Below are 12177 nucleotides of genomic sequence, written 5' to 3' on the forward strand. Positions count from 1 at the left end.
TGATTGATATGCAGGTGGAAGTGTGCTGATAGAGTAACATTGTTCAAGTGTGCCTCCAAAGATAATGTGCTGTCCAAGATGACAACTAGACTCTTAGCCCAAGGAAACGGAGGAGCTATTGTGATCTCAATAGTCAGAGAGCAAGTATCAGGTTTAGCTGAAGCGGATTTTGTACCAATGGGGAGAACCTTCACCCTGATGCCAGAGTAGGGTAGGAAACCTGTGTTGTTCCTCCTAGTCACCAACATGGCTCAATAAATGTCACATATCACAATCTCTTTAACTCAACATTAACACTTCAACACAACATGAACAGGTTTGATGCAGGTTTTATTCATCATTGTACTGTGTTCACGCATTTGGATAACCAAGCTTACAGAATTTGGTCTCTGTAATGAGTGCAATGCAAAAAAGAAAAAAAAAAAAAGAATAATGTAAACGCAATTCCAAAATGATAGAAAGTTTCTGTTGCCTGGTGTTAACCAGAAACTCAGTGAAATACCAGCACTCATGAATAGCGTAAGTAGCATATCTTCTCTCCACACAATAGATTCCGTGTTATTCATGACTGTTGATATTTCATTTGATTGCAACTTTCCAACGAACTACAAAAGAATTAAGTAAAATGTTTCAATGTATAACCAATAATTGAAACATATGAATTTACTGGCTTCAAAAATACATTTAAAAAAATCAAGAGGAGCATCACTGCAAGATTAAATTTCTCTTCTATATCTAGTGAGCTCATAGCTTTTAATGAATGAATCTAGTAAGCTTCTGTTGTAGAATCAGCTTATTCATATCAACCCATTTACACAGCATTTTGCTTCCTGTATCAGTAAATCTCGGAACTAATGCTGTGATTTAGGAGACATTATGCTGTGCCAATTGCTTATTTATAGCCATGAATATATATTTTCAACTGGTGAGTAGTTTTTCAAGTATAAATCTTGGGACGTGGATATTTCAACATGTAAATAACACTTTAGCTGAACAAGTTATACAGGATGAAACACACAAACAAAACACTTAATTCCAACACTTTTTCTCATTATGGTACAACATTGTAACCACACTTTAATTCACAAGAAAGCATTTTTCCCAATACCTCAACTGTTTATGTCTGATTGAAAGAACAGGAATAATACACAATAATCAAAACAACATTTTGCAATCTCCAGGCACATTTACATTAGATCAGTGGGTTCGAAGTTGGAGGTCATTGTCCACAAGCTCTGACATACTGACTTGGATGGAAAGGACCTCAAACGTTGAACTCAAACCAGGCTGCCCTGTATGAGGGATCCTCAGTAAAGCCCATCTTTTTGAAGAGCCTGTGTGACAACTCATTGTCTTCCTCTATGAAGCAGTACACTGGGTAGCCCTCAGCATGCAGCTTCCTGGCCAGGGTGCTGATCATGATTTTGGCATAACCCTTCTGTCTGTGCTCAGGCAGAGTGTATAAGATGCCCATGGCACAGTAGTTATACACCAGAATCCAGGACACTGGCTGACCCTGGTCGTCAGTGATGCAGCAGGATGGGAAGTTGCTGATGTAGTTTTTTACATTCCAATAGCCCACCTCGTCCCCTCCAAACTTCCATGTGCTGTTCACTAACTCAACATGGGAATCGTTAAGAGATGAAATCCTTGATTGGAGTTCACTGAAGATTTGAAAAGAGGGTAAAATTACAATCACCCCTCATGCAATTGATCTGTAATCTGACCAGACTTTTCCTAACTTGGATTTAGCTGAAACATTTAGACATGAACCTACACAGTTTTAGTGATACAATAAGAAAACATACCTTTCAGTTTCTACTGGGGGCAAAGTGCTGCAGTCTGGCAGGTACATAGTATGCACCACGCAGCGAAGCTGGGCATTGACGCCTCGGGCAGAAGACACGTCTTTTAACAAGGTGGCATGGGTGAGATCAAATCCTGTGGGTCAAAAGATTTGCATGTATTGACAAATCAGTCTCATATTTCTCTTTGCAAACAGTTCTCAGCCAAAACTGATTTGTGCTGCTGTTGTGTTTGCATGTGTCTGTGAGGACAGTTCTTCCAGATGCACCTACAGCTGCACAGCTCTGTCCTGAACTCACCTCCCACCATAAAATAAGTGCTCCAGTCAAGTGAGTTCTCCTCTGTCAACATTCTTCTCAGTATCTGTTCATCTGTGCTGTAGTACGACACACTGAGATGTTGTGCATGAGGGTTCTGCCATGATCAGCAAAGAGGAAAAAAAAAGCAAAGTATACTTTCTTAGGTTTTGTTGGCGTCTTTAGGTATTTGTACATTCCAGAGGTATTTGCGCTGCAGTTAGAATAAGTTGTTAAATGCAAAAAAATACATCAGCTCATGATATATAATGCACTGTTAAGAGTTTAAACCATCCAACAATATATGCAGATATATGGAATAAAAGACCTTACAGCACCTGGACAATTTAAATAACAGAATTTAAGGAAAGATTTCTAAGTCTGGGAATCGCCCATATTCTCTCTTTTAGGACACGTGACTTGTTTCATGAAGACCCCATTTGATACTCAAGCACATTTCACTTTCTTATACTTCTGTTTAAATAGATGCTGAAAGCTGTGCTTTTTGTTATGACCAGGGGTCATGTATCTGTTGTGTTTACTTTTTGTTGTGTGCTGACAGCTCTTTCTCTCCCCTCCCTCTCTGCATCAGAAATCAGCTGTCTGTTTTCATGAGCTGCAGGTGTGCGAGCCTCTCCCAGCTGACCACGTGACCGAGCTGCTGCCGCTGATTGGCTGATCATTCCCTTTAAATGCCAGCTGATCCCAGCCGTCAGTCTCTGACTCTCTGACTCCCAACCGACAGCAGCCAACTATTTCCAGCGTCTGTAATTTGAGTGTTAGATAGACATCGGTTTTGAATAGTGGAAAATTATCTGCCCTTAGCATTGTGTGTTTTGTGGTGACCCTGTCACCACCTTTGTAAATATTGTAAATATTAGTGAGAGAAGTAGCAGTCCTCTGTAGGAGGGAGAAGCCTTTTTGTTATAGTTCTTTTTCTCCTGTTTTACTTTAGATTAGGAGGTAGGTAAGTTTGATTGTCTTTTGTTTAATTTGTTTTCTAACAGGTAAGGCAGGGAGTTTGAGTTAGCGGTTTTATTTATTATTTTGGCTGTGCTCTCTCTGAAGTTTAATAAAACTGCTACTTTGCCTTCAAAATAGTGTATTGTTGGCTGGTGTACTTGGGAGTGGGAAGAGCAGGGCAACCATCGTGTGTGACCCTGGTGCCCCTAGGCCAGGGTCATAACATGATTTGGGGGCTCGTCAATTATTTTATTCGTTCGTCGTTTCGGGTAAGTTTGGTGAGTATTTGTCTTTTTGTCTCTGCTTGTCTGGCTGGCAGTCTTTTCTTTTGTGGGGGTGGCGGTATGGAGTTTAAATTGGAGGATTTCGCTACTGATCCAACAGTGGCAAAATTGGATAGATGTACGAGGGATGATCTGTGTCTGATTGCAACTTTTTTTGATGTGCATGTGCCTCTGAATGCAAAAAAACAAGAAATCAAGGAGCTAGTCTTTCAGGAGCTCTGTGCCAGGGGTTACTTTGAATCAGCTTCTGAAGTTGGAGCTGAGGGTGAAGCTGGTGTTACAACCCCACTCATGGACCCCCCTTCGCGAGGAATGAAAACTGAGGATCTCGCATTGACACTGCGTATAAGGGAGGTGGAGCTGCGAAACCGTGAGTTGGAGGTGGAAGCCATGCACTTGAGGGTAAGGGCTCTGGAGCTAGAGAGGGGAGCCTCTGTAGCTACCAGTCCCATCCCAGCATCCCAACCACCCTTACCTAAACCCCGAGCTCGAGACTGCTTTGATGTGAGCAAGCACATTGCCTTAGTCCCACCGTTCAGAGAGTCTGAGGTTGACTCCTATTTTAATGCTTTTGAGCGCATAGCAGCTACTCTGAACTGGCCAAAAAATATGTGGTCCCTCCTGCTCCAATGTAAACTGGTAGGTAAGGCTCAGGAAGTATGTACATCTCTGTCTATAGAGGATAGTCTTAACTATGATATTGTGAAAGCCACCGTACTTCGTGCTTATGAATTAGTGCCTGAAGCCTATAGGCAGAAATTTAGAAAATGTGAAAAGACTGCCACCCAGACTTATGTAGAGTTTGCGAGAGAGAAAGGCGCGCTTTTTGACAAATGGTGTCAGGCCAGCAAGGTTAAGTCTATGGATGACCTTCGTGAGCTCCTCCTGCTGGAGGAATTTAAAAACTGTCTCCCAGAGCGTGTTGTTGTTTATTTAAATGAACAGAAGGTCTCATCTATTACTGCTGCTGCCGTATTGGCCGATGAATTTGCGTTAACGCACAAAAGTGCCTTTTCTCCTCCAATTCGGCGGGATCCAGTTCCCAGCAGGAGAGTTAGGTCCCCCAGAAGTGTTCGCCGTGACCCCACTGCTGTGTCGGAACAGCGAGAATGTTTCTATTGCCATGAGATAGGACACCTCATCGCCAACTGCCCCACTCTTAAAAAGAAAGAGCTGTCCAAAAATGCCAAAACACCCTCACCGGTTGGTCTGATTCACACCAAATCCACATCTATTCCTCCTCAGCCCTCAGTCGAGTGTGAGGAGATCGATGAAGATTTCCGTCCGTTTGTGACCAAGGGCTCTGTTTCTTTAGTGGGTGAGGCAGATAGCGTCCCAATTACTATCCTCCGGGATACCGGTGCAAAACAATCATTCGTGAAGGTGTCCTGCCTTTTTCGGCTGACTCATATTATGGCGCAGATACTCTGGTGTGGGGAGTAGAGTTGACTGCGGTGCGTGCGCCTCTCCATTTTGTCCAGCTAACCTCTCCAGTCGTGTCAGGCAAATTCAAAATTGCTGTGAGGCCCCAGCTGCCGATAGCTGGCATTGACTTAATTCTTGCAAATGATGTGGCGGGGGGGAAAGTTTTTCCGTCCCCGGTAGTTACTGACGACCCGACCTTCACGGTTTGCGTCTCGCCCGCTGCGCTAGACTCGCCCCCTCTGTTTCCTGTGTGTGCCGTCACTCGTGCGCAGGCACGTAAAAATGCTGACTGTGTGGAATTACGTGACTCTTTTCTGTGTGATTTTGTTCAGACGGGCACAATCCCCGAAACTTCTGAGTGTGTGGATTTAGGTGACTCTTTAAGTGATTCTGTTCAGACAAGCGCAGCCCACAAAAATGGTGACGTAAAATGTAACGTGTCTGTTGAGCTTTGCCCCGATGAGTGTCTGAAAATGCCAGTAGATAGGGAGCATCTCATTAGAGAACAGCAAACTGACCCCACTTTAACATACTGTCTGTCCCAGGTAAATAAGCAATCCCCTGATAAGACTGTGACTTACCTTCTGGATGATGGTGTTCTGATGCGCTGTTGGTCTTCGAGTGTTACACATGAGTCCGTGCGACAAATTGTAGTCCCAAAGATTCTCCGCTTGCAGGTCTTGACTCTGTCCCATGATCATTGTCTGTCTGGTCATTTAGGTATCAGCAAAACCTATAAACGCATTTTGCGTTATTTCTTCTGGCCCGGCTTAAAGTCGGATGTGGTTAAGTTTTGTCGTTCGTGCCACACCTGCCAAGTCTCTGGTAAACCGAACCAAAAGATTCCTGCTGCTCCACTGCATCCCATTCCAGTAATTTGTGAACCATTTGAGCATGTCATTGTTGATTGCGTTGGGCCTTTACCAAAAACCAAGTCTGGTCACCAGTACATCCTCACGGTGATGTGTGCAGCCACCCGTTATCCTGAGGCTATCCCGCTGCGCACACTGAAGGCCCGTGCCATTGTCAAAGCACTTGTAAAGTTCTTCTCCACATTTGGTCTTCCCAAACGCATCCAAAGCGACCAAGGCACAAATTTCATGTCTAAGATTTTCGCTCAGGTAATGTCTGAATTAAATGTCAAACACCAAACGTCCAGTGCCTATCATCCAGAGAGTCAAGGTGCCCTAGAAAGGTTTCACCAGACGCTTAAAAGTATGCTTCGCAAATTCTGCACGGAGTCGAACCGTGAATGGGATGAAGGGTTGCCTTTGATGATGTTTGCTGTGCGGGAAACTCAACAGGAGTCCTTGGGTTTCAGTCCCGCTGAGTTAGTTTTTGGTCACACTGTGCGCGGTCCTCTGCGCCTGTTGCGGGAGCGGTGGCTCTCCCACCAGTCCAGTGGCCAGAACATTTTGGATTATGTCAGTTCATTTCGGGAGAGATTACATCACGCTTGTGAAATGGCCCGTGAGTCTCTCTCCTCTGCTCAGTCCAAAATGAAGCAAAATTTTGATAAGAAAACTGTGGTGCGTTCTTTTCAGCCAGGTGACCGTGTTTTAGTTTTGTTACCTGTTGGTGGCTCTGTAATGCAGGCAAAATTCTCCGGCCCATATGTAATTGACCGCAAAATCAGTGACGCAGATTATGTGATCCAAACCCCCGATCGTAAAAGGAAAACTCGTGTGTGCCACATCAACATGCTCAAACAGTATGTTGACCGCGCATCAAGTGCCTCGTCGCCGGTAGTCTCTCCGGTAGCCTCCGTCGCTGTCTCCCGGCCCGCTTATGACCCAAAAGATGACGGGCTGGATGACATTGGCGCTTCTGTTTTATGTGCTCGCCTGTGTAACACTGAGATTTTGTCCAATTTAGATGCCCATTTGGCACACTTGTGTGATTCGGCCAGAGGTGACATTAGTAAGCTCATCCAAAATTTCCCAAAACTTTTCGGTGGTACTCCCACCCAAACACACGTACTGTCTCACGACATTGACGTAGGGAATCACAAACCCATAAAACAGCACGCATATCGTGTCCATCCAACCAAACGTGCTGTAATGCAAAAAGAGGTAAAGTATCTCTTGGAGAATGGTTTTGCTGTTCCCAGTTGTAGTCCCTGGAGTTCACCATCGTTGTTGGTGCCAAAATCCGATCAGACCCCCCGTTTTTGCAATGATTATCGGAGGCTGAATAGCATCACCAAACCCGATTCATTTCCTCTCCCGCGCATGGACGATTTGGTCGACCGCGTGGGCTCGGCCAAATTTGTCACTAAATTGGACCTCCTTAAAGGATATTGGCAAGTTCCACTTACACCCCGTGCCTCTGAAATTAGTGCCTTTGTCACCCCGGATCATTTCCTGCAATACACCGTCATGCCGTTTGGTCTACGGAACGCACCTGCCACTTTCCAGCGGCTGATGAATACAGTGTTGTGTGGCGTTGAAAATTGTGGTGTATATTTAGATGACATTGTTGTGTATTCATCCACCTGGTCTGAACATTTGGACACTCTCTGTGACGTCTTCACCCGGCTGCAAAACGCTTCCCTCACCCTCAACTTGGCCAAGTGTAAGTTTGGGAAGGCTGTTGTAACATATCTGGGCAAGCAAGTGGGACAGGGTTGCGTTAGCCCTGTCTCTTCCAAAGTGCAGGCCATTCTGAATTTCCCAGCTCCTCAAACGCGCCGTGAACTCCGCCGTTTTCTGGGGATGGCTGGATACTATAGGGCCTTCTGTAAAAACTTTGCTGACGTCACAGCTCCGTTGACAGGTTTAGTTAGTCCTAAAACCCCTTTTCAGTGGTCGGGGGAATGTCAGTCCGCTTTTGAGGCTGCTAAAGCTCTCCTCTGCAGTGCCCCTGTGCTCGCTGCTCCCAACTTTGCGCGTCCGTTTAAGTTGGAAGTGGATGCCAGTGCGCATGTATGGGGTGCCGAATGTAAAAATTCGGTCACCATTTTATAGACAACATATTTCGAACATTTAGCTGACTTTCCTCACATTTAGCTCATTTTTCTTTCATTTTTCTTTCATTTGAGACAAAAATTCATGTAAAACAGCATGTTCTCTAATTGTTAAAAAAATGTGTACGCATGAAAAATAAATCTAAATCTAAATGCTAAATCTAAATCTAAATGTTAAATGTAAATCTAAATGTTAAATCTAAATGTAAATGTTAAATGTAAATCTAAATGTAAATGTTAAATCTAAATCTAAATGTTAAATGTAAATCTAAATGTTAAATCTAAATGTAAATGTTAAATCGGTCGCCAAGTGTAAAGCTAAATATTTAGAAATTATGCAAATTGGGCAGGTCAGCGCCCGTCGTCCACGCCCCTGGCAGTAGCCTCAGATCATGTGGCCCCGCCCACACCACCGACTGCGGCTCAGTGGGTGAGGCGAGGTGAAGAGGCAGAGACATGGCCGGTTCGCTCCCGACAGAGGAGCTCGAGAGGGCCGTTGTGGCCGGTGTGCGGGCTGCACTTCAGGGGATGATTCCACGGGTGCACTCCACACCACAAACGGTAAGTGAAGCAGTTGAATTTTAACTTATTAACTAATTCTGGACGGAGTTCCTGTTAACTTAGTTAGCCGGCCGACAAGCTAACGTCACCGTTTGTCAGTGTGACTTGGATGCTAGCAAAGGTTATGTGATCCACAGTAAAGATTAGCTATAGCTATGTTTGAAAAACGTAACCCCAGTTAACCACAACTCAGTGGTTACCAGTAGCAACAGTGACCATGTTTCATGTCTCTCTTTTTCAAGACCCTTTTTTGGAAAAATACTTTTTATATGGACATTCTGCAACATCAGCCCATGCTAGCTTTAAACTCAGTGCGGGGTATAGCTCTGTGGCAACTTCAAGCGTTTTTTTTGCTGCATCACAGCCCTTGTAACGTTTCTCATTCACAAAATCGCACATCCTCCTAACCCTCCAGCTGGAGCGGCATGTCCGCTGGCTGCTACATTCAACCGGGTGGCGGCGCACACTGGCCGGCCCACCTGATACCGGCCGGTCGGCACCACGCCCACCCGGTCAGGTCTGCCGGATCTGACAGGTGCGCTGCGCACACAGACTGCCATATATACCTTTCATCATAAATCAACTTTTGTTTATACGCAGTTGCAGCAGCACAATGGACAGCAACACAGACAACATGGTTGATTATTGATTGTGTGACTCCGCCATTCGCAGGTAATCGCGCTGCGCATTAAACGAGTTTGCTTAGGGCAGGAGGAGCTACGTTAACAGGAACAGCTAACTAAGCTAACAGGAACTCCGTCCAGAATTAGTTAATAAGTTAAAATTCAACTGCTTCACTTACCGTTTGTGGTGTGGAGTGCACCCGTGGAATCATCCCCTGAAGTGCAGCCCGCACACCGGCCACAACGGCCCTCTCGAGCTCCTCTGTCGGGAGCGAACCGGCCATGTCTCTGCCTCTACACCTCGCCTCACCCACTGAGCCGCAGTCGGTGGTGTGGGCGGGGCCACATGATCTGAGGCTACTGCCAGGGGCGTGGACGACGGGCGCTGACCTGCCCAATTTGCATAATTTCTAAATATTTAGCTTTACACTTGGCGACCGATTTAACATTTACATTTAGATTTAACATTTAGATTTACATTTAACATTTAGATTTAGATTTAACATTTAGATTTACATTTAACATTTACATTTAGATTTAACATTTACATTTAGATTTAACATTTAGATTTACATTTAACATTTACATTTAGATTTAACATTTAGATTTACATTTAACATTTAGATTTACATTTAACATTTACATTTAGATTTAACATTTAGATTTACATTTAACATTTACATTTAGATTTAACATTTAGATTTAGATTTAGATTTATTTTTCATGCGTACACATTTTTTTAACAATTAGAGAACATGCTGTTTTACATGAATTTTTGTCTCAAATGAAAGAAAAATGAAAGAAAAATGAGCTAAATGTGAGGAAAGTCAGTTAAATGTTCGAAATATGTTGTCTATAAAATGGTGACCGAATTTTTACATTCGGCACCCCATACGCATGGAGCGGGCGCAGTGCTCTTGCAGGAGGATGACAGTGGCATTGACCATCCTGTAGCCTATTTCTCCAAAAAGTTCAACAAACACCAGTTGCACTATAGCACAATTGAGAAGGAGGCCCTGTCTTTGTTGTTGGCTCTCCAGCATTTTTCTGTTTATGTTAGCTCCAGCCCAGTGCCCACGGTCGTTTTCTCCGACCACAACCCACTCGTTTTTTTGTTCCGGATGCAGAATAGCAACCAACGCCTTATGCGCTGGTCTCTTTTACTTCAGGATTTTGATGTTGAAATTCGTTATAAGAAGGGTTTAGACAATATTATGGCTGATGCACTGTCTCGCTCCTAGTTAGTGTAAAAAAAAAAAAAAAAAAAATCAGACATGTTCTGTAGGGGGAACATGTTTGATTTTCTTTGGGTGGGGAGGTGTTATGACCAGGGGTCATGTATCTGTTGTGTTTACTTTTTGTTGTGTGCTGACAGCTCTTTCTCTCCCCTCCCTCTCTGCATCAGAAATCAGCTGTCTGTTTTCATGAGCTGCAGGTGTGCGAGCCTCTCCCAGCTGACCACGTGACCGAGCTGCTGCCGCTGATTGGCTGATCATTCCCTTTAAATGCCAGCTGATCCCAGCCGTCAGTCTCTGACTCTCTGACTCCCAACCGACAGCAGCCAACTATTTCCAGCGTCTGTAATTTGAGTGTTAGATAGACATCGGTTTTGAATAGTGGAAAATTATCTGCCCTTAGCATTGTGTGTTTTGTGGTGACCCTGTCACCACCTTTGTAAATATTGTAAATATTAGTGAGAGAAGTAGCAGTCCTCTGTAGGAGGGAGAAGCCTTTTTGTTATAGTTCTTTTTCTCCTGTTTTACTTTAGATTAGGAGGTAGGTAAGTTTGATTGTCTTTTGTTTAATTTGTTTTCTAACAGGTAAGGCAGGGAGTTTGAGTTAGCGGTTTTATTTATTATTTTGGCTGTGCTCTCTCTGAAGTTTAATAAAACTGCTACTTTGCCTTCAAAATAGTGTATTGTTGGCTGGTGTACTTGGGAGTGGGAAGAGCAGGGCAACCATCGTGTGTGACCCTGGTGCCCCTAGGCCAGGGTCATAACATTTTGCTTTAACCAGTCTTTTCTCCTGGTTCTAGTTTGAAGTTATTTAGAGGCCAAATCATAGTTTACAGCCTAAGGGGCTTTACAGGCCGACAAATTAACAACAAAGAAAACAGGATGGCACTCCCACTACAGGTGAGGGAAAAAAACACACACCCACAGATAAAAGGGAAAAAAGGAACAAAATCCTCAGAAGGACCATGTAGAGAGGGAGCCTGTCCTGGCCAGTCAGATGTGCAACTGGTGCCAACAAGCAGGGCAAATAATGAAAATCACATTGCGAACATTATAAAATGTAGGGTTGAATTAATTAAAGAAAGTAGAGTTACACAAGATGAGAGGAAGATTATGAAATGTAAATTATATAAAGACCTCACACTAGCAGACAAAGCAAAGACAACTTGACAAGCAGCAGGACGGATGGACAGATTTAGGCGCAAGCGCGTATGCGTTTTCAAGGATAGCGACAGAATTTGTATTTGACGTACATTCGTTTTCTAAAGCCTTTCCTTAATGTCAGCCGTCGTCATTTAATGCGTAACCCAAAACTCAACCTTTACTTTAACTCTAACCCAACATTACTCTAAACTAATAAGCCAAAATGACCACCCAAAATGCAAAACAAACAAACGAACAAACAGACAAATCCGTCGCAATCCTAGGAAACGCAAATCTGCCAGGCGAGCAGCCACGAAGCACAGGGACGAGTCTGCTGCTGCTTTCTCAGGGGCACTTGACTGGGTTAAGTTGCTTTGAGCAGCACAAGAAACGCCAGTCAAGTGGCAGACAAAAATCAAATCAAATCAAATAAATTAAAAAACAGAGGAAGGCATATCTAATCGAAACCAAACAAAGCCTAAACGACACAGTCGCACTCACCTTGTGATCTGGTCGGCAAATGATGACCTTAAAATCAGGCCACGTATCAACAACAACATCCACTGTATTTACTTTATTCCTTTTCATGCCGTGTAAGAGTCCATACACCTACAAACACACACACATATGGAGTGAAACGGAGAAGACAAACGGGCTCTGCTGTGATTTTGCTGCTGACATAACGGGGAAAATGGAATTACGCGTTTAAGTTACCTTTAAACTTTTCGGTAAATGCTTGAACAAAAGTCCCTCAGCAACCCGCAGCTCTTCTGCATTCAGGACCTTCATGTTTGGTTTGTTAAATTTGCTGATGCAAAGCGTCTCCTGTGTTACGATATTCCTCCTTAGTTCCCGCAAAACGCAACCAAGTTTGCT

At 43.9% G+C, this 12177-nt stretch overlaps 1 protein-coding gene across 1 annotated transcript; it reads right to left on the minus strand.

The window, feature by feature from the left end:
* Positions 1-320: 320 nt before the first annotated feature.
* On the minus strand, positions 321-12134 carry LOC115372298 (glycine N-acyltransferase-like protein 3). The gene is made up of 5 exons (XM_030070056.1): positions 12016-12134; positions 11803-11910; positions 2106-2220; positions 1809-1941; positions 321-1664 (listed from the first exon to the last, which is right to left on the minus strand). Exons 1-5 carry the CDS (start codon positions 12088-12090, stop codon positions 1265-1267), a joined length of 831 nt encoding a protein of 276 aa, XP_029925916.1. The 5' UTR covers positions 12091-12134; the 3' UTR covers positions 321-1264.
* Between the last annotated feature and the right edge of the window lie 43 nt (positions 12135-12177).

The sequence above is a fragment of the Myripristis murdjan genome, chromosome 15 (assembly GCF_902150065.1).
Source record: "Myripristis murdjan chromosome 15, fMyrMur1.1, whole genome shotgun sequence".
Lineage (NCBI taxonomy): Eukaryota > Metazoa > Chordata > Actinopteri > Holocentriformes > Holocentridae > Myripristis > Myripristis murdjan.